Source organism: Elephantulus edwardii, unplaced genomic scaffold (genome assembly GCF_000299155.1).
Source record: "Elephantulus edwardii isolate Elephantulus edwardi_28Jun2011 unplaced genomic scaffold, EleEdw1.0 scaffold00053, whole genome shotgun sequence".
In the NCBI taxonomy this organism is placed as follows: domain Eukaryota; kingdom Metazoa; phylum Chordata; class Mammalia; order Macroscelidea; family Macroscelididae; genus Elephantulus; species Elephantulus edwardii.
The window spans coordinates 10,046,000-10,069,880 of NW_006399803.1; the positions used below are offsets into that span (position 1 = coordinate 10,046,000).

The following is a 23,881-nucleotide window of genomic DNA, read 5'->3' on the forward strand; positions in this document are numbered from 1 at the left end:
TATCATATCTTTTCAATCTATATGTGGAACAGATTATCTTGAAGGCTGGGCTCTATGAGGAGATATATGACATCAGGATTGGAGGTAGATTCATCAACAATTTGTGTTATACAGATGACACAACCCTGCTTGCTGAAACTGAGGACGAACTTAAGCTCTTTCTGCAGAGGGCAAAGATTGCAGCCTTCAATATAGATTGAAGTTCAGTATTAAGAAAGTAAAGATTCTCCCCACTGGGACGATTGGCAGCACTATGACAGATGGTGAAGAGATTGAGATTGCTAACTGCTTCAGTTTGTTTGGCTCTACAATCAACACTGTTGGTACCAGCAGCTAGGAAATTAAAAGACAAATTGCACTGGGAAAGTCTCCTGTCAGAGACCTCTCCAAAGTACTGAGAGTATCGATGTCAGTCTGATGACTAAGGTGTGCATGATACAGGCCATGGTCTTCACAATTACTTGCTATGCATCAGAAAGTTGCACAATGACTAGGGATGATAGAATGAGAATTGATGCTTCTGAGCTGTGGTGCTGGAAAAAAGTATTGAATGTACCATGGACTGCTAAGAAAATGAACAGGTTTGTCCTACAGAGGGTGAGACCAGTCTGCTCCTCTGAGGCAAGGATTCTGAAGCTTCGTCTGACTTACTTTGGACATGTTGCGAGGCGGGATCAGTCCTTGGAAAGGGATGCCATGCTTGGCAGGGTGGAGGGACAACACAGGAGAACAAGAACTTCAAGGAGATGGATTGATTCAGTGACTGGGGTAATAGGAGTAGGTGTATCAGAGATAGTGAGATTGGCACAGGATAAAATAGGGTTTAGGGCAGTTGTATATAAGGTCAGGAGATTCGTCAACACATAATAACAACAACAACAAAACCTGCTAAAGAGTCAACTCTGGCTCAACTGAAGTAAGTCAACTTAACTTGACCAAGTTTTATCATATTTTAAACTTATTTCTCACTTCAGTTTAACCTGCAAAACTTTATTTCCCAGCTGTGCCTCCAGTCTCCAGGAAAGTGATCATTGTACTTCTTTTCTCCATGTGTTAGCTCATGTGATTTTTTTTTTCCTTTTAGTCCCCTCCCCAAAAAGATTTGCTTCCTCTTGGGATGTTTGGAGCTTCAAGAATTTCAATGCCGTGTGTGTGTGTGTGTGTGTGTGTGTGTGTGTAGGACATACCCTGTACTCCCTAAGTGAGACATAAAATACCAAGGAAAACTTGCCGTCCAGATCACAGCCCTGAGGTGCAATCTTGGAGGAAAGAGAATCAGCAGGAGTCAGCCAACTGAGCATAGGCTCTCTGTTCCTTATCATCTCTTTTATCTGAGCTGATCATTGATTTGTTATGGTTTCACATTCCTTATGTCTAAAACAAAGACTTTGGATTGTATATTCTGTAATGGATCTTCTAAGCTATAAGTATCAAAAAATAAAATAATCAAGCAAGACAATATTTAAATGAGCTTTTAATGTAGACATGATGAAAACAGAGTTTTTGAAAGTTGGTTCAGCCACAAAAAGCTAGGGATCCTGTGCACAAGAGATGCCAAGAACAGAAGAGAAACCTTGTTTATTACCTAGTATCTGAAGGTAGAGGAGCAATGATGTCTGTCAGTTTGAAGACTAAAGTGCATGTGATTCAGGCCATGTCTTTTCCATCACTTGCTATGCATCTGGGAGCTGGACTATGAATAAAGATAACAGAGGAAGAATTGATGTCTGAATTGTGGAGTTACAGCAGAGTTCGGAATATTCCATGGACTTCTAAAAGAACAAGCAGATGCCCAAAGTATGCAAAACAGAGTTTTGCCATCCTTGCCTCCAAGAAGCACTCTGGCTTCACTTTCTCCAAGACATATTTGTTTATTCTGTTGGCAGTCTATTGGATATTCAGTACTCTTCTCCAATACCTCAATGCAAAGATATCGTGGTTTGTTTTTTTGTGTTTTTTTTTCTGTCATTCTTATTCATTGTCCAGCTCTCAGCAACATAGCAAGTGACTGAAAAGACCATTGTCTGAATCAGGTGCATTTTAGTCTTCATACTAAAATCATTGTTGTTGTTGTTGTGATTGTTGTTAGGAGCCATCGAGTCAAGTACAACTCATAGTGACCTTATGAACAAAAGATCTGAACCCTGTAACATCATTACCCTTCAGCAATGTGGAAACGTCCCTGATTACAGACATCCCCAGTGCCATACATCCCCAATCTCTAGTCTGCTGATACCAATTATATTGTTTGTGGATCCAAGTAAGCTGAAGTCATTGACAGTTTCAATCATTTCTATATGCATCATGATGTTGCTTGCCTATGTGTCCATTGGTGAGAATTTTTGTTTTCTAGAAGTTGAGATGCAATCTATATTGAAGATTGCAATGTTTGATTATGTTTTAGGAAAGACTATTCCTTGGAGAGAGTCATCATGCTTGAAAAGGTAGAGGGATGATGAAAGAGAAGAAGACCCTCAGCCAGGTATCATGACACAGTGAATGCAGCTACAGAGCTGAGTATATCAGAGATTGTGAGAAAGGCACAGGAGAGGCCAGGGTTCAGAACTGTTGTTCATAGTATTGCTATGTGTCCAATAAAAAAGGTTTTGACAGACTTCGATCTTTGGTGAGGATAGTGCAGGACTAGACAGTGTTATCATTCTATAACACATAGGATTGCTACGAATTGGAACTAACTTGACAGTACTAGTAACAACAGATGTCTGTGGTTTGTTGTTGTTACGTGCTACTGAGGAGAACTATAGCTTACCTTTCATCGGGCTTTCAGAGGCTGTAAATTGCAAAGTGGGAGATCACTCATCTTTCTCCCTCATCTGTTGTTTAGTGGCTCTAAATTTTCTTGGATATTTTCTACTGAGTTTACTAAGTTTACTACTCCACCATAAAATGGCTTGCTTAAAATTCACTTACAGAAATTGTGCAACTTTGCCTGGGTAACTGTGTCTGCAGATGTATAATGGCTGATAAGGGTGGTAGAAGCCTGTGAGAGTCAGATAGATATATGGGCTGTCACTGCGACGTACGGGATCGGGACCCTTGCTGGTCACTGGGGGAACGCTTTGTGAGACTGCAACAACAGTGAGTTTGAGTTTTTTGACCTTGAATTTTGAAAGTGAAGTAAGTACCTGAAGATGTATAAAAAGATATTTCTTTTGATACTCCTGTCAGGTAAGTGACCCAACCAGATAGTGATTTGTTTACTTTTAAGTTACTGATAAAATTATTTAAATCACCCCATTTGGATCTATGTGGCAATCATTTTTAATTTCTTAAAATTTAATGAAACATTAAACACAAAAGCTTATTTGTATATTTAGATGCTGTATTTTAAAGTTAATAATGTTTTACAAACTATGTACTTCAATAAGTAGCTTCTCTACTCTTCTTTCTTTTAAGCAACACCATTTTTTTTGTTGAAATGAAATAACTTGATTTTTTTCAGGATATGGAATAAAAATGAATTGTGAAAAATGCTCATTTATAAGCTAGTTGTAGTCATTAGATAACTAGAGTGAGGTAAATGTTTAGAAGCTTTTTCATTATCAGATTGTGCTTAGGTCATTTATAGATTTACTTACATTTGTGGTTTTAATTGACTATAATAAGAAATTACATCAAAGCAACTAAATCTGCAGAATCAAATAAATTTCTTTCAAAACAAATAATTTTAAGAATGTCAGTGACAAATTTTTAAGATATTTTATTCATTTTCATATCATCCCTTTACATTGTTTCATATACAGTGTGTTTTATACAATATTTCATTTACATTGTGTTTCATACAATCATTAATGTATATTCTATTTTACTTTTTTTAATTGGTTTGCTTGCAAAGTTTATGTACATTGTGTTTCACATTATTCTTCATTCACATTCTATTTTAAAAAATCAATCTCCATTGGACCTTGCCCATCATTACCCAGTCTTTTTGCCCAGATCCTTCCCATTTGCTTGCCCCCCCTTCCCTCCATCCACCAAACTGTCCAAACCTGTGGTTTCACCCCTACCTATCCTCACTCCTTCACTTCAAATCACCATGGTCAGCATCCATGTTTTAAAGGACCTAATGGAAATGTCATGCACAGACAGTCTTTAAAAACACTCCAAACTTACTACCATTAATAAATTCTGACTCATTTTGACCCTCCATTTGGCTTATGAAACTGAAAAATGTAACAGGAAGAGAATTCCCAGAGAAAGTGTATGCAATTTTGTCAACTGATTCAAGGGCTTTGTTCCTCTAAGCAATGTGCTATTTTTAACATCAGATATTCTCAAGTTCTGGTGATAATTTAGAGTTGAACCTAGATGTGAGTGGAGAGTATGTACAACTGGGTTAGAAAAAGAACTATTATGGTCTAAATTTGAATCTGTTTTAAAACTGTCAGAATATGATTCCTGCTTTACAAACCTGGACACATTTTGTTGTTGTTGTTTGTTTAATATCAACACACTAGACAATACTTTCTGTGAGGAATAAACTGTTGGGGAAGAAAGAAATCTACTTGGCCGCTCAAGGTTTAGATTTGTTTTGATCAAGTGCAAAGATTATTTTAACACGCTCTGTAGCACTTTCTCATGGCTATATATATTTGTTTATAAGGATAAATTTATTTCTTATTTTGCAATTAGATAGATACAGTTATATGTTCAAATTTGGATATAATCTTATATTTTCCTATGAAAGTAAATATCCATGTCTCTCTTCTCCGACTTTCCGACTTTGTTCAAAATTAAGAATGTCTGTTTTAAGAGATCTTACTTTTGGGCCTTAGCATTTTGTTTTATTCTTTCTAGAGGAGCTTTTTTGGCCAAGACCTAACTCAAAAGCTGCCCCTCTATGGCAGTTCAAGGCCATCAGCACCACTGAGGAAGAAAGATTGGCAATTTCCTCCCATGTGATTTAAAACCTTGGAAACCCAATGAGGGGTCAACTAGAAGTCTGTTCCAACTCAGTGGTAATGAGTCCGAGATTTGAGTTGAGTCTGTATTTTTCTGTCTCTATAAGTCCTTTGGCTTCTGGCATTTTCCCTCAAACCCAATGTGGAGATGTGATAAGAACCCTGTGTAAGGAGGAGTAATATGTTTGCAAGAGACTTTCTCATCTGACCGGTCTTGAGCACAGAAGAGATCTAATTAAGAAAAGCATATAGATGGGCATACACTTCTCCACATCATCCTCCATATTAATGATAGTGAATTCTTAAAATGAAAATCTGGCTTAAAACTACTTACTGACTTTTTCCACTGCATTATGGATAAAATCCTAATTCAGCAGCATGTTGCACAACACATGATGCTCCAAGACCTTGCCAGTCTTTTCCCAATTCTCTGGCCCTCTCCTGCTTAAATCTGCAAAGACATGATAGTGGGAGTTCCTCGTACACTCAGCACTATCTCAAACACCAGGACAGCACTGACTCTGTATCTATATGTCCACATACTCTACATAGTGACAAGTTCAAGGAGCATCTCTATGACATTTTCTACTCTTTTCCATTAAGTAGAATTGACCACTCCCTCCTTGGAGCCTCCATTTTCACTTCTACTCTAACAATAATTTTTATACATGGATTAATAAATATTTGTGTTTTCCTATTAAATTGAATTTTTTAAAAGAAAAATACAACAAATTCTTTATCACTACATCCCTACTATATATCACATAGTAGGCATACTTATAAAAGCTTTTATAATTGAATGAACAGATGACATTTACTCAAGACCTCCAGTAACCATCAACAACTGCAGAACATGTATCTTTCAAATAGCCATTCATAAGATCTTGTTAAGCCTTGGAGACATTTTGTGATTTTAGTCTAAATCTAATTTCTAAGTCTTAGGGATTACCTCTAAAAGCAAATGACCTTTAAAAGAAGATAGCTAGGCAAAGATTTAAAAAAAAAAATGCAAACCCAAGCCTATGTCCATGGTTGTCTCACAGCCCCCCTCCACTAGGTTTCTGAGGTTGTCAATCTTTCTAAAGGAGACTTGGTGGCATGGCACATAAAGTGAACAGAAGATGTTGATTGATTCTACCAGTCACTTTCTAGCCACAAAACATGGTAAAGAGTCATATGAGCCACAACCATAGCAATGAGTTTACATCTTTGTGGGAGGAGAGGAAACTGCTTCATCTTTGTCCCCAGTATGTCACCAGGGTTCCTTGGGCCAAGACAGGAGGAGAGATCTTTGAAGCAGGATAAAAAGCAGGTAGAAAGATTGGAGCGTGGAAAAGAGTATGTTTGGCGCATTCAAGGAATTAAGGGATGACTAGGAAGGATGGAAACTCTCCTCCCATGAGATTACCTGCCTCTGAAAACACATCAGAAGGTCAGCTATGGGTCTATTCCAAGTCTACAGTACACAACAACTGCATGGTCAAAGTCCCAGGATGGAAGGGGAGAGTGAGAAGGTATGAATACAGAAGGAGGCTGGGGCTAGATTGGACTTGCTCTGGTGGTTGTTCACGTCTAAATATGTGGCACTATTTCACAGATTGAACACACTTCCTAACTGATCTTATGGAATCACCTTATGAATCATAGCACTGGTTGCTGTTCATGTCCTACTGCGACAGTTAGGAAACCTGGGGATGGAGAATATTTGTAGTAACAATCACACCTCTTAGTATTATTTCAATTTAAAACATCTTCACTCATATATCACTTACAAATTTTACACTGTGGTGTATTTTTTTTTCACCTTGAGATTCTTTTCTTCCTGTTGTAAAAGCATGTGTTCATTGTTACAATCATTATCTGCTGACCTTCGACAAATGCATGTTTTAACATTGTGGCCATAGTTTTGCATACAAAGCATACAAGCATGCCACTTTTCCCACTGGCTTGCTTACTTTATTGTTTTAATGCCCATTCTATGTAATCTGGATGCTCACCTACTTCTTTTGCTATAATAATTTCCCATTTATAATTATTAATGTTGTACCCAACTCTTACAATGTATAAAAAATATAGTCCTAGTGTAACAGAGCTACAGCATGAGCTAGGCCTGAAGGTGTTGGAGCCCTGGAATTTAAGTTTTGTGTTTCAGAAAACCCCATTTGGTATATATAAGGATAATAAAAGTGTGCCTTAAGGTAAACAAATAACAATGAATTTAGTAGTGTAAAAGACCAATGGAGAACAGAAATAGGAAAGGAAAGTGAGTTGTCACAGAAATGATGACCATGCAAAAGGGAGGAGCATTTCACCTTCCCAAAAAATAGAGATAAAAGGTATGGAGGAGAACTTTGTCGTTGTTGTTGTTAGGTACCATTGAGTCAAGCATGCTCATGTTATTGTTGTAGCAACCCTATGAACAAAAGGCCTGAAATCTTTCTATAACTATTGTTGTCTCTCCAAGTTCATAGTTTCCACAGGCATGTGATTTAGGTGGTGGATGCCACACCTGCTTCCAAAGTATGCTCATAATGACTCTATAAACAACAGATCTTAACCCTGTCCTATCATGTGCCATCTTCATTATCTCTGACACACTTGAAGCCATTGCTGTGGTCACTGGTCAATCCATCTGGTTGAGGGTCTTCCTTTCTTTCATTTGTCCTCCACCTTTCCAAGCTTTCCAAGCAATAGTCTCTCCTATAAACTTGACCAAAGTATGTGGGACAAAATTTCCCCATCCTTGCCTCCAACAAGCACATTAGGCGTGTTTTTTTTCAAGATATATCTGTTTGTTCTTTTGGCAGTCTATGGGATATTCAATACTTCTCTCCAATATAAAATTGAAAGACTTCCCTTTCATATAATACTCTGATGCATAACAAAGGATGGGAAAAGTCTGAATCAGAAGCACTGTAGTTTTCAAACTGACAACATTACTCCTCAGAAATTTGGAGAAGTTCTTGTCAGTAGAATTATCCAAAGTAATACATCTGTTCTCTTGACAGCTAGTACCAACGATATTGACTGAGGATCTAATAAAATGAAATCATTGACAACATCAGTCTTTCCTCCATCTATCACGACATTGTTTATCAGTAAAGATTTTTGTCTTTTCAATGTTGAAATGAAATCCATATAGAAGACTATAGTTTTTTTATCTTTTACATCAAGAATTTAAAAGTTCTCCCCACTTTCAGCAAGTAAGGTTGTGTCATCAGCGTAATTCAGGTTGTTGAAGAGTCTTTCTCTGATCTTGATGTCACATTGACCAGAGATTGGAGTCATAGAGTGGAACTTTAATCCTGTATAAATTTCACATTTCATTGTACTTCAACATTAAAAATTTCTCAGTATTGTGTAAAACACCTTATGAATGCAGCTTCAACTCATGCCATAATAATAACAGAAACAGTAATAACCAACTTGAATATGTGGCCACCATTTACATGTAATGTGAAGAGATCCATTAATAGACTATATCAAAAAATAAGGTGACTATAGTGTGTTATTTATAAGAAGGACTATAACGTCATTTCCTACAGTTTGGGAACATGCGTTTTCTCTGCCTAATTTGAGGATAAATAAAGTGTGTGTGTGTGTGTGTGTGTGTGTGTGTGTGTGTGTGTGTGTAAAAGCAGGAGTGGCATTCACTCCTTTTTTTTTTTGCATTCACTTCTGAATTAGCTTGCCTCTGGAAACTCTATAAACATGGAGAAATGACGAAAGTTATACAAGCGTTCAGGTCTTTCGTTCATAGAGTCGCTATGAGTCATCTACTATTTGACAGCACTTATCCACAACAACAACATATATTTGTTGCTAATGTACTGTTAAGTCAGACACTAAATCATAGCTGACCCTCCAGTGGGTTTTTCAAAGGCTGTAAATCACAGAAGAGGAGATTACACATCTTCTTGTAAAGGATCAGCTTGTGGGATTCTAACTGCCCACGATTGCATTGTCAGTACAACTCCTTACCACTAAGCCACCAATTGTCATTAGGTGCTATTGAGTTGATACGCCTCACAATGACTTTATGAACAACAAACATGAAACTTGTCCTATCTTTTTCCATCCTCATCAGCTCTGACATACTTGAGCCCGTTGCTGCAGTCACTGTGTCCATCCATCAGGTCTTCTTTTCACCTTTCCAAGCTTGATGTCCCATCCAAACAATAACCTCTCCCAACAACATATCTACAGTATGTGAGATGAAACTTTGTCATCATTGCCTCCAAGGAGCATTCTAGCTACGTTTTCTCTGTGACCTATCTGCTGTGTCTTTGGGAGTCCATGAAATGTTCTGTACTCCAATAACATAACTCAAAGGTATTGTTTCTTCTTCTGTTATCCTAATTCATGATCTAGCTCTGAGATTCAAAACAAGTGATTGGAAAAAAAAATCCATGATCGTAATCAGGTGCACCTTAGTCTTTAGAGTGATATAATTAATTTGGAGAGGTCCCTAACAGTGGACTTTCTCAAATAAATACATCTGTTCTCCTGACTGCTGGTATCAAGGGTTTTGACATGGATCTGAACGACCCCCGAACCGCTGGTCCTGTTCTGTCCCGAGTGGACGGCGAAGACCCAAGACTCCAAGACACCGGCTTGATGCAACAGCAAGAGATAAGAGGTTTATTGTGGAGCTCCGGGAAGACTCTTATCTCTGGCAAGAGATAGAGGAGCCGACCGCGAGCAGACAAAGTTGGGTTTTTTTATACACTTTAGGGGAATACAACTGGGTATCAGCTTCTCATTCGGTGATGAAAGCACAGTTTGAATTCATTGGTTCAGTGTTCGCTCAGGGTTTACACAGCATTTTTGCACGTAGCACTTGCGGCAGTCACATAGCACATGTAGCAGTTAGATAGATCTTTAACTATAGGGTGGTGTCACAAATTCTTAAGTATACAATGAGTTCAAACTCCAGGGCAGTGGAAAAGCACAAGATACATTGGTTATCAGTCGAGAAACCTCTGCTTGTTTGCCCTGCCTTTTAGTTAGCTATTCTTGAAATACTGTTGCCCTGGATACCTGGGTGTGGGGCTTTACTCGAGACAATGGAAAAATTCCTGAGTTTAACTTAGCTGAGAACTATAGAAACCTGAGTTTAATTCAGCTGAGAACTATAGGGACTATTTTAATTTCAATCTTTTCAGATCCAAGTAAGATGAAATAGTCAACGATTTTAATCTTTTTTCCATCTATCATGATGTTTCCTATCAGTCCAGTGGTGAGAATTTTTGTCTTCTTGATGTCAAGATGAACTACATATTGAAGGCTATAATCTTTGATCTTCTGCAGCAAAAACTACAAGTTCTCCTCACTCTCAACAAGTAAGGTTGTGTCATCTGCGTATCACAGATTGTGGTGTGTCTTCCTCCAATCTTGATACAAGATCTTCTTCGTAGACTCCAACTTCTTTAATTATTTGCTTAGCATACAAATTGAATAGGTATGGAAAGAGGATACTACCTCAATGGTCACCTTTCCCAATTTTAAACTATACAGTGTTCTCTTGTCTTTTTGACAGCAGCTACTTGGTCTACGTATAGGTATTGCAGGAGCACAAATAAGTATTCTGGTTCCCATTCTTCTCAATGTTAGTCATAGTTTTTTATGATCCACATAGTCCAATATCTTTGCACAGTCAATAAAATATAAATACACATTCCTCTGGTATTCTGCTTTCAGCCAGGATCCATCTGACATTAGCAATGATATACCTGGTGCCATGGCCACTTCTAAACTTAGCTTGAACTTATCAATTTTAGCCATTTTGGGATGATATTCAGCAATATTTTGCTTACATATTGTATTAATTAATTCTTTATTATTTCTGTATTCTGTTTGGAATGGAAAAAAATAAGTCTATTCCAGTCAGCCAGCCAGACAGCTGTTGCTCAAATTTTCTGACATACACTGGTGAGTATGTCCAGCACTACATCATTGAAACATGTCAATTGGTATCACATTGATTCCTTGAGCCTTATTTCTTAACAATGCCTTCAGTGAAACTTGAATTTATTTCATTATCATGCTCTTGATGATATGCTACTTCCTGAAATAGTCTTGTGTCAGCTTATTCTCTTTGGTTCACTATTCTGAGCATTACCTCCAAATTCTTTTGATGTTTTCTGGGTCATTCAAGATTTTGCCCATTATATCTCTAAGTATGTCAACTCTATGCTTTAATTTGTTTTTCAATCATTTCAGCTTGAGAAACACCGAACTGCTTCTTCCCTTTTTATTCTCCAATTTCAGCTCTCTGAACATTCCATGATAATACTTTGCTTTGTCATCTGTAGCTGACCTTCAAATTCTTCTGTTCCACTCTTTTACTTAAGTATCTCTTCCTTTTGTTTTGACTTCTCGACGTTCTAGTGCAATTTTCATAGTGTCTTCTGACATCCATTTTGGGTTGTGTGTTTTTGTTTTTGTTTTTCCTTTCTCCTCTATCTTTATAATGACGTTATGCTCTCTTCATGGATGTTATCCTTGATGTCATCACATTACGTATATGGTCTTTGATCATTGGTGTTCAATTCCTCAAACTTACTCTTAAGATTATTTTAAAATTCAGGTAAGATAGACTCCAGGTCTTCTTTTAGTTCTTGTGGTTTGGTTTTAAACCACCAGAGCTCCTTGCATACACACATATTAATATTTAGAAGCCTTTGAAGCAAATAGTTGACTGCATCTAACTGAAAGTCAGCAATGTAAGTACACCAGTTGCAGAATCCACCAAAGACAGGCAAGCTTCTTCTGTAAAGATTTATAATTTCAGGAAACCACATAGAATCAACACAATGGCAATGGGCTATACTAACATATGCTGAATCTCAAAATCTCTACTATTTTATTATTATAAAATACTCATCATTTCATAGAAATAATTACACAAAAATATCAAAGCATAAAAGCCTTTTAATTGTATAGATATATGTGTGTATCTATTTTTCAGGTAAAGAAGCCAATGCATGATTTCATTATCTGAAAGCTCCCCCTATGTAGAAATTTTAGACCTACATTGAGAGAAACATGAAATAAATTTGTCTTTTTTGATGTTCTTCATGGAAGGACTGATGACTTTTCAGACACTTCATTCTTTTGTTTGTTTATTTTGGTTTGGGGTTTTGCTGGGTTTTTTAAAATTATATAGTGGTTTGCTTACGAAGTTTGTGTTTCACAATATTCTTAACGATATTTTTCATTCACATTGTGTTTCCTACAATCATTTGCATGCATTATGTTTTATAAAATTCCAGAGTGGCTGTACCATTTTACAATCCCACCAACAGTGTACGAGAGTTTCCACCTCTCCACATTCTCTCCAACATTTATTGTTTGCTGCTCCTGCTAAACTTTGCCACTGTTACTAGGGTTAGATGGTATCTCATTGTGGTTTTGATTTACATCCCCTTCTTATTGCCAGTGATTTTGAACATTTCTTCATAGCCTCCCCATTCTTGATGTTATTCTCAACTTCTGTTCTATACAGGTTATGTTTCCGCACAGGCTGAGATCCAACCAGAACATGCTCCTATTGAAACTGTAAGTGGAGAAGACTCGGAACCTGAAGAAAGTTGGATAGAAGGTTTGTTCTATATTTTAAAATAGGAGCTCTGGTGGCCTAGTGGCAAGAAACTGTACTGCAATCCCAGAGATACACAGTTCAAATCCACCAGATGCTCTGCTGGAGAAGTAAGGGTAATCTCCTCCTGTACCAGTCAGATCCCATTTGATGGTACACACATGAAAAATAAGAAAATGAAAATAAAATTTTAAAAAATGTAAATTTTGGAGCTACCACTAAGAGACACATGGAATAAATTTGATTTTGTTATGTCCCTGTGGTGTATACAGTCCACCCCATTCTTGAGCTACCTCTCAACTCTTGTTCCCTTCAGGTCATTATAATAATTCGGAAACAGATCTTTCTGGTGGAGTGGACAATGATATAAGTACCCATCAAAAAGAGAAAAAAGGTTTGTTTAGTATTTTAGGGTAATTGATCTGTCTTCATTATTACAACAACTACATTAATGGGACCTTGAGAGGTAAAACATGGGGAAATGGAGGCTTCGTGAGTAGACACAGCTCTATAGAAACTCTCCACATTGTTGTTGTTATTGTTGTTATGTGTCTTTGAGTCACCTGAATCACCACATAGAGAAATTATATACAACCTAAAAAAAAACCCAAAACAAAACACAAACACATAAATGTGACTAATATAATCAGCCATGACACAAAGATATTTGACTGTTTGTATTATAACAAACCATGGCCAATATGAGAAGAATGAGAATCCCAGAACCCTACAGTTTTCAATCTGGATTATATGTCCACATTGTGAAAACAAAAATCCTCACCACTGTAGGCAGAGGCAACACTATGTTGTTATTTGGATATGTGTCATCTCATAGCTGAGGCTCCAGCAGGTTTTCAGAGGCTGTAAATCATGAGATGAGATGGCCCATCTTTCTCCAGTGGAGCTGCTGGTAGGCTCAAGCCGTGTGCCTTTGCTTTGAAAACATAACTCCTTACCATAAGACCACCATAGATACCAACATCAAGATAGTTGGAGGAAAAAAAACTGAAGCTGTCAGCTATTTTCTTTTACTTGGACTCACAATCAACATTCATGGTAGTCAAGAATTTGAAAGAAGTATTGCTTTGGGAAAATCTGCTGTCAATAACCTCTCCAATGTGTTAAAGAATAATAGTAGCAATCTGAAAATTGAACCTCATGTATGGTATTTTCCTATGCATCTGATACTGGGATAATGAATAAGGATCACAGAAGAAAAATTGATGTAATTGAAAATTTTCAGGTTGGAAAAGAGTACTGCATATCTCATGAACTACTGAAAGAACAAGTCTGTCTTGAAGGAAGTAAAATCAGGTTGAATTTTATAGGCTGAGGGAGTAAAATTATGCCTTATATAGTTTGTATGAGTTGCCAGAAAGGAATTGTTGTTGTTGTTAGGTGCCATCAAGTCAAAGACAACTCATAGCGACCCTATGGAAAAAAAGATCTGAACCTATTCTTGTCCTGCATTGCAGCAACCACCACGTCCGTTCACCTGGTTGAGGGTCTTCCTATCCTTCACTGACCCCCCACTCTTGCCAACATCAGGCACAGACAGGCCCAAACTACATTGTTTCTGTGGAGAATTGTGCTGCCAGGCTTTTGATGGCTGGTCTATAGGCAGTTGTGCTGCTAACCTGAAAGGTGAGCCCCTTTAGGAATTTTAATCCACCAGCAGCTCCCCCCCCCAAAAAATAGGTCAATCTCTTCCTGTGTTACCTTCAGCTTCAGAAAATTCCCTGTAAGGTAAGCCATGAGTTGGTCTGACTCTACAGCAATGAGTTTGAGTTTTGTTTCTTGAGCTGTAAAATGGATACAGTAATACTTACTGTAGTTTTCTCAGAAATAAATAAGATGTATATATAATTATTTAATAAAATATAACTCTAGGGCAAATCAGATTCTAAGGCAATGGTGTGAGATCAGCTGAAGTCACTATTACTGTGGGTTTGATTTTTTTTCTCTAGTGGATGACTAGAGGTATGTTGTTGTCGTGTTGTTACATGCCGTTGAGTCCCTTGGGACTCATAAGGAGCCTGTGTACAGCAGCTCTGAATCCTGCTCTATTCTGAGCCAACCTTATTGTCTCTGACACGAATACCCTCATTACCCTAGTCACTGAATCAATCCATCTCATAAAGTGTCTTCATCTTTTGTGCTGTCCTTCCACCCACCAAGGACTGGTCCCTCCTTGCAACATGGCCAGTGTATGTCAGACAGAACTTCAGAATCCTTGACTCCAAGAGAGTTTTACCTTCTCCTGGATGAACTTGTTTGTTCTCCTAGCAGTCCATGGTATACTCAATATTCTTCTCCAGCACCACAGCTCAAAGGCATCAATTCTTTTTCTATTATTCCTACTCATTGTCCACACATTGTGATGACCATGGCCTGGATCAGGATCACCTTACTCTCCAGACTGACATCTTTACTATACAATAAATACTCTGCAGAGGTCTCTGAGCAGATTTTCCCAAAGCAATTCATCTTTTGATTTCATGGCTGCTGGTACCAAGAGTGTTGATTGTGGAGCCAAACAAACTAAAACTTTTAACAATCTCTATCTCTTCACCATCTATCATGATGCTGCGAATCAGCCCAGTAGTAAGAAACTTTGTTTTTTTGATGTTGAGCTTCAATCCTTATTGAAGGCTGTAGTTCCTGACCTTTTGAAGCAAGTACTTCAGATCCTCTTCAGTTTCAGCAAGCAAGGTTGTATAACATAGGTTGTTGATAAGTCTTTCTCCAATTCTGATGCCACACTCCTCATAGAGCTCAGCCTCTTGGATAATCTGTTCTGCATACAGGTTGAAAAGGTATGGAGACAGGACACATCCCTGGCTTACACCCTTCCCAATTTTGAACCATGCAGTGTTTCCTTGCTCTGTTCTGATGACGGCCTCCTGGTACAAGTATAGGTTTTGCATAAGTGCAATCAAGTGTTCTGGGATTTCAATTTCTCAAAGTTAGCCACAATTTGTTGTGATCCACACAGTCAAATGCCTTCACATAGTCAAAGTAACACATATAGACATTTCTCTGGTGCTCTCTGCTTTCAGCCTGGATTATCTAACATTAGCCATAATATCCCTAGTATCATGGCCACCTCTAAATCCAGCCTACACATTTGGCAGTTCTCTGTTGATGTGCTGTTCCAGTCACATTTTGATCATCTTCAGAAGAATATTGCTTTAATGTGATATTAATGCTTAAAACAGAACAAATACGCTTTGAAATAATTTTTTTTTTGGAATGATGCTTTTTCTCAAACTTTTTATTTTTTTAGTTTTGGGGCCACTTTTAAGAGTTCATTAGTAAATTTTATAAAGTAATATGTTGGTTTTACTTCTTTTATTCTAATATTGACTATCAATATTCAACAAATATCCATTTGTTAGAAATTAACAGACCATCTCACTAAAAAGTAGGTATGAAAAAGTAGTTGAAAAATTAGTAGATTCTGTTTCATGCTCTATGTTTCTTACTTGATTTTAAAACACTAGGTTTTTTTTATTTTTATTTTCAGGAAGACAACAAATTGAGCACATGTTTTCAGAACCAGGTATGTTAACATTTGACATGAAATAATATTCATTACATTTTAAATTACTCTTTTTATTTCAAAAAGTACTAAATTTTAAAATATATATTATTAGTTACACAAATCTATAAGATCAAAGCAAGCAAATTTTGCACTTTTGAAAATCAAAATAGGCATTTATTTTTATATCTTTAAATGTTTTGGAAATAGTAACATAAAATTCAGTAATTTTTTTTTCCTTAGGTGTGTTTATTTTGTTTCATTTGTTTAGGGGTTTTGTTTTTAGATTTCTAACTTAAGAATCATAAGTACTTAAGAAAAGTTTCCTAGGAGCTTACTGGAACTTTCTTCTTCCACCAAAAAGCAAGGGGTATAAAAATATCTAATGAGTTGGTACCACATCAACAATAAATACAGGCCATTAATATACTGATCCTAATTCATGTTTTGGCCCTGCACTGCCACTTTGGGGCTGTTTTCATGACCTGCCAAAATGGGTGGCTCTCACTTCCTCCTTCAAGGGCTGCTGCAGACTTGAATCAGGTTGATTTATGTATTTATGTACTAGTTAGCATTCTAGGCCTCCCTTGGCACTTGGCCTGTGCCCACACTTGATAAAGCAAAAGGGGACCATCGAACTGGAACATGTCTCATAAATTAAAGTTCAGTAGACAGGAAGCTGGGTAATGCCAGTGGAAGGAAAAATTGCCTTTATTGTTCTTTTAAAATCAATCGTAAGAGTTCTAAAAGATAAAAAAGAAAATATAAATATTCATTAATATTGACATAATTCATTGTTATTCACTTAATTTAATAATTCAATATGCATTACTAATGGTGGTATAGCACTGATCTGTGCACTGCTGTACAGAGGTAACTCATGGTTGCTGTGATCCTAAACACTGACACTGATGTGCCAAATGTGGTAATGGTTAACCACGGTGGACAGTGTTTGGTGGAACTTCCTGATTAAAACAAGCTTGGAAGCAGGAGTGGCATCCACTTCTGAAATGGCTTGCCTCTGGAAACCCTATGAACAGTGCTCAGCCTTTCATTCGTAGGGCCACTATGAGTCATCCATGACTCGATGGCACCTAACAACAACATGCATTATCATGTTGTTACACCAGTGTGTCTCAACTTACATTCAGTTTGCTCTCATTTGAAAGCACTACAGACATTCTGTGAACATGCAGAGAGGACATGTATTTAAATTTTGTTTCATCTTCAAGCTGTGAAAGATTAAAAAATATTTTTTCATGAATATACTATAGTGATATATTCTAAAATATGCATTAAGATGTGAGGGGGAAATAGAAGCTCTGAACACAGGTGACCTAGATCATATTTAGGACTATAGTCTTATAGCATCCACTTCCTAACCCACATGCCTCTAGAAACTATGGACTTTAATAAATGTTGATAGTTGTAGAGGGACTTCAGGCCTTTTGTACATAGTGTGGCTATGAGTCGTGCTCTACTCGAAGGCAATCAGCAACAATAGTCTTATAAGAGGAAATTAATCTACTCTCAACTAGCTGTCTGACCTCAGCTAAGTAACTAAGAACCTTATTAAACTTCTTTACTTTTTTTGTAAATTGTTTACACCCATTTCCTTGCAAACATATGAATCTATGGTCTGTCCAATATCCTTTCATTCATTATTACAGTATTTTATGTCCTAGTTTTCAAACTGTCAAAGAGTATTTGGGGGGGAGTTATTTTATTTTATTGAGATTTTAATGGAAATTTGCCAAAAAGTTGGATTTTCATTAATTCATTATTGTAAGTTTTCCTCCCTCTTCCTCCCTTCCCCACTACCTCACATTCCCCTTTTTAAAAAAATATTCATTCACCATTGCCGTTTTCTCCCTATTACCTCCTTTCACCCTCCCCCTGTCTACTTTGCAGTGTACTTCTAATTCTGGATTGTTGTGAGATATAGAGATAGAAATAGAGATACAGATACAGAGATAGAGATATATAAAATAATCACATACTCCTTTTAAACAGTTCTTCCCCTTATCCATTCAGGCAGTGTTCATTAGCTACTTACTCTTTTCCTATACTCCCTTTAGTTCCACCACCAGGTTAGTACTTCTTTATAACAGTGATATTGTGCAATATTTGCCCTTTTGCGACTAAGATATTTCACTCAAGATAATGTTCTCCAGGGTCACTCATGCTGTGCAATGTTGTACGAGTTCATTGGTTTTCTTTTCTTTACCTAACTTGGAAGAGACTGGAGAGCATTCTACTGAGTGAACTAACTCAGTCCCACAAGGACAAATATTGTATAAAACTATTATTGTAGAATGATTATAAGGATCCAAGGGTGGAGGGAGAGGGTGGAAGCAGAGGGGTGAGGATGTGCAGGGGAAGTGGGGCCTAAGCATGGAGTTGTACAATTTGATGGGTCAAGGAAATTGGAAGACTCTGGTCTCAAAATCAACATATTCAAATTTTGTAAACAAACTAATATATTTTTAAAAGAGTTTTATTTTTTATATATCCAATGTGAATGTCCTCAAGCTCTTAGTTGCTGGGTGTTGTAAACCCTGATCTTGGTTTTGCCATTAACTAGTTGTGTGACCTTGAACAAGGTTTTATCACTCAGAGTTTGCATTTGTGCATGGTTGTTGTGGAACACCCAATATTTAAAAAGCATATAGGAAAAGTATTAATACACTTTCTATAAAATATTGTTACCTTCAGTTTGACTGTTTTCTTTTTAAATTGATGTTTGATAGTTCCTTTGACCCTTTTGTGATGTTCTGTTTCCTTTTTCTCCCAAAGTGATAATAGCTATTATTTTTGGAGTAATGTCTGGTATCATTGGAACTGTCCTCTTCATTGCCTTCTGCGTCAGGCTCCTGATAAAGGTGAAAATTCAGTTTTTAATTTTGAAGTGCTCATGACTTACTTCTCTAGATTTAAGTAAATCCAAAGAAGAAGTTACATAAAGCTCAATCTCTTTCAGCTGTACACATAGTAGTCACGGAGTTGTTCTCATAGAACTGGTGTTAGCATTTCATCACCAAACCCACCCGCAGCTAACAAACAAGTCAGTTCTCTTTTTAAATTTTACTCTAATTATTTAATATGTGCTGATACTATAATCAAAAGAGTCTTGTTGGTGTGTGGTTAAGTACACAACCACTACCTAAAAGGCAGTAGTTTGAACCTCCCAGCTGAGCTCTGCAGAAGCCCAGGAAGTCTGTGCTACAAAGACAACTTCCTTGCAAACCCTATGGAGTAGTTCTCCTGGGACCTAAGGGGGACTATGAGTCACGAGTGACTATTATCACCTCAACTTCCAGGGAAAACTTCCAGGGAGGACAAAAGTACAATTCTTATTCAGATCAACCCTATAAGACAGAAAATAATTTCCTCATAAGATTTCCAAGGCTGTAAATCTTTATAGTAGCAAATAGTCACATATCTCTGCCTTGGAAAAGAAGGTGCATTCCAATCATCAACTTTCAGTTAGCAGCAAATCCTTAGTACTGTGTCACTAGAGTTTCTTGACCAATCTAAAGGAACTTCATGTATAAATATGATGGGAGATCACACCCTAAGTTTATATATCCCCATTTCTTCAAGGAAAGATACTCCAAAGTGTTTATCTAACTTGACATAAAACTCTTGCTTGTTGTATATGAGAGACTTAAGTGAAAGACAAAGCCCTGGGAACCTCGTGTCAAGGAATTATGTCTCCAACTCGAAGGCCGTCTGCATCTGCCAGCTGCTCTATAGGATAAATATGGGCACTCTTCTCCTCCTGGGAGATTTACAGCCTCTAAAAACTCACTGGAGGGTTAGCTATGAGTTGGTTCTGAAAACAAAACAAAACAAAACAAGAATAAATATAATAAATACTGGAGAAAAATCTTCTTGAGTTTATGTGGCAATTGATATAACTTCTTCTTGGTCATTATTCTGAAATCTGAAAAAAGGCTATAAAATACTAGGTTAATAGAATATTTTCTAGATAAACAGGAAAATGTGGTCAAGGTCAAACTTACTGAAAGACCTTACTTTCTCCTCCTTCCCTCTTCTTCTCCTGCCATTTAATTTCAGCTAATCAACACAATAGAGAGAATGATGAGAAGATAATTTGGGGAGTAATAAATTATCTATTGAGAAACCAAATGTTAAGTACAAATAGAAGGTAACTCGATGATTATAAACATGTACAAAATAGTAACTTCTTCCAAAAACACTCTACAAATTAAATTATAACCAAAAGATAAATGAGTAGCTTTTGAAGAGATATTTTTAATTTGTATAACTTTTCCTCTTAATTCCTTAATTTCTAAAACATATACACTAATATCTGTCTGGTTTTTGTTCACAGAAAAGTTCATTTGATGTACCAAACAACAAAGATGTTTCTTTAGGTTCTATGGAAGCAGGAAGAACAGGTTGGTGCTAATATTTTCTGGGTGGTGTGAATATTTACTCTGCTGGTGCTAATATTGTTTGTTGCCTTTTTAAAAATTAAATTAATTAATGAGCTTGTTTTGTCTGAATTTGGAGACACCAGAAACACTAAACTCAGATTTGCTTGGTTTCTAGCTCATTCATGCTACTTTAATGTGAACATCAATCTGTAACATAGTAAAAATCGACAGTTAGTATACTATGACAATTAATAATCTGGAACAGGACAATTGTTGTGAAGTGAATTTGAAGATGGGTACAGTAGTAAGTCTGCATCATGAATGAATGACAACTAATCTGTTTGCCAAAGCTCACTATAAGCACACATTATTTAAAAAGAAAAACAATCTGAGGAGACTTAAAACTGAACAAATTAAGCACAGTAAGTACTATAGGTGAGAAAAAAAAATAAAATCAGATTCAATTACATAAAATATTATCATAAAAAATACAAGTATTTTTCAAGCTGCAACATTATATATACAGAAGAAAATGTAATGAATGTCATTTAAGATCTCTGAATCTTGAGCCAGATTTGGATTTAAATCCATGCTGCAATACTTTCTTACTGTTTGATCTTGAGGAGGATAGTAACAGTGTTTTAAAATGAACGCAAAAGTACTGCCATTGTGCAAGCCCTTGAAGATAAACATATAGAATTAACAGAGGCCATAGTCAGTGTTCATCTCCATCAGTTATCACTAACATTGCAAGCTCTGTTCCCAGTTCAGTTCCTCTTCACAACTGGTCCATTAGGTGACCTCTCAGTTTGACTCCCAAATGCTAATTAAATACACAGACTGTAAAGGACATGCAGGTATATTTTTACTTCCAGAGTACACTGGAGCAATGATTGCCAACTTTTAGAAGTGGAAATATTTTACTTTAAAAATAAAAACGAAAGCCCAGGATTCTCTTGGAGAGGAATGGTAAAGTTAGACAAAGCCAGCAATCTCTGTATTTATCAGCATGAGAGAAATTCCTAAGAACTGAGTAGGTACTGCCACATCTAGCACCTATCTTCCAATTTTATTTAAATTTTTGTCCCTGTTCTTTCTTTGTTATTTATGTTTCCTTTTTTAAACCTAGTCAATCTATTTTTTTCTGGTTTTGTGGCCCCCGTTACCCTCATAAATTGTGTTTCTCTTGACCTTTCCCTGAAGCATAAACCAGAGTATCTAGAACAGACTTTCTCCTTTCAAGGCAAAATCAACTCTTAGCTGACCCTCCAGAAAGTTTTCAAGGATTGTAAATCACATGGGAGCAAATCGTTCATATTTCTCCTGTAGAGCAGCTGGTGGCTTCAAAACACATAACTTTGGGTTGACAGCTCAGCCCCTTACCCGCAGGCACCAGTGTTTGTTTGGGAGATATCCGCAAAGAGTAAATCTTTGAAATAGATCTTAGTATATGAGATATTAAGCAAAATAAGTCCATACTGTTCTATAAGAATTTGTAAGGACCAGGTTCAGCCTTCTGTAAAACCACTAAAGGTTTTCCTCCAATAATTATTATAAAAAAAAAAAATCCCAGGAAGCTCTAGTGACCTAGTGGCAAGAAGCTACACTGCAATACCAGAGGCGCACGCTTCGAATCCACCAGATGATCTGCTGGAGAAGGAGGGACAATCTCCTGTACCAGTCAGATCCGAGTTGACGGTACACACACACACAAATAATAAAATAAAAATTAAAAAGAAATCCCTACAGAACCTGTACATTTCTAGATTTTTGTCTTAATCCTGGACCAAGCACTTAATCATCAAAGGATTTGCTAGCATTTCTAAACTTTACTTTTTAAAATATTTTTCTGCTTAGAAATCACTTTTTTTGCAAGGAAAGAAATGAACAATCTTTCCTCATGCAATTTACTGACTTTGAAAACCTATTGGAGGGTCAGCTACGAGTCAATTTGACTCAATAGTACAGAACAACCCTTTCAGTAACTTCTAAGTCAAAAGCATTAAAAGATAAGCAAACCAATGCCATTTCTACAAGAAATACGATACGAGGATGCAATTAAAGTTTGCATCTTCTTCAATGCCTCGAATTTGCACATAATTTAGGTTGGCTGTGTCACAAGAATAAGAGAATCTGAGGTAGCCACTCGGGGTGGCAGCCACTCAGGACTCCCAGTCCATGCTTCACAGGAGATATGTCCTTCCTGTGATCCTAACTGGACAAAACCTGAAAACATACAATTTCCAAGACAGAAAAAGTTCTCTCAATCCCTCCAAATTGTTTTGAGGAGGTCACAAAAATCTAGGCTTTCACCCAGAAAATTGGGGATTAATCAATTGATGAAATAAACTAGTGTCCTTTTCACTGTATGTGCTAGGATCAAAGAGGAATTTGAAGGAATAAGTTTCCGCTTTGGTTTCTCTTTGTTTATGTACAACACAATTACTTAGTTCAAAAGATATTACATAATGAGGCACTTGCTTTAAAATATGGACACTTATATAAACTTTCTTATAATTTACTGTCTTCTTGCAGTAAAAATGGAAGGGGAAACCAAAGCCAAACCCACCGTCGAGCTGGTTCTGATCCGTAGTTACTTTTCAGTGCGTTTCCGAGGCTGTGCCTGGTTATGGGAAGAGACTGCCCTACTTTCCTCTTAGAGTGGCTCTTAGATTTGAACTGCCAACCTTCCCTGCCTCTGTACAAGTTCTCTCTTATTCTTTCACTGCACAGAAACTAGGAGCAGAACAATTCTGTTTCTTCCTTACCTAAAGTTTTTAGAATATTCAGAGAAAATCTGTTTCTTTCTTCACAGAAAACTCCCTGATACTAATTTAAAAGGAGATTCACTACATTCCCTAAAAATTATATTCAATGACAACTCCATAATAATGTAGAGTACAAAAGCTTACTCATGCATTAATTTGTTTTGTGTTTAAATATAATTATGTCTTACACTGTGTATGTTTTTCCTCTCTTTAATTCTTTTACAGAATAGTTATCAGTGAAAATATGCTCACCTCATCAGATTTGAGGAGAACACTAAGAAGATAGGAAGACTACAGTCAAGTAAAAAAAAGAGCATGTTAATCAGACACCCCAATACATTTTATTTGTTAAATTTCAGGATGCAGAGTTCTCTAGAATGGATTCCAGTGACTCAAAAATGGAAAAAATGCTTATGTTCATTAATATTTCAACATGGAAAAAATATTTACTTGCAGTCGTGCTTTTGTATGTTGGTATATTTTGTATAGCTCATTAACTGGAAAATTGACAGTCAAAGCTGTAGCTGGTTCTGTTCATAGTTCTTTAAGACTGATTTGTTCTATTCTAGTTTTGTGATTGTGATTAGATGAAGGCTAACCTTGTTTCTCATTTTGAAATGTTTTCTTTTTTTCTAAATAAATTAAGT

The 23,881-nt window shown here is 36.8% G+C and overlaps 1 protein-coding gene across 1 annotated transcript; it reads left to right on the top strand.

Annotated features, from left to right (window-relative positions):
- Window positions 1-18,852: 18,852 nt before the first annotated feature.
- LOC102847710 (glycophorin-A-like) lies at window positions 18,853-23,126 on the top strand (the record flags this gene model as incomplete). Its single annotated transcript, XM_006887042.1, has 3 exons — window positions 18,853-18,945; window positions 20,421-20,487; window positions 23,002-23,126. Coding segments are annotated over 3 exons (285 nt in total), but the record flags the coding sequence as incomplete, so codon positions are not given.
- Window positions 23,127-23,881: the final 755 nt, after the last annotated feature.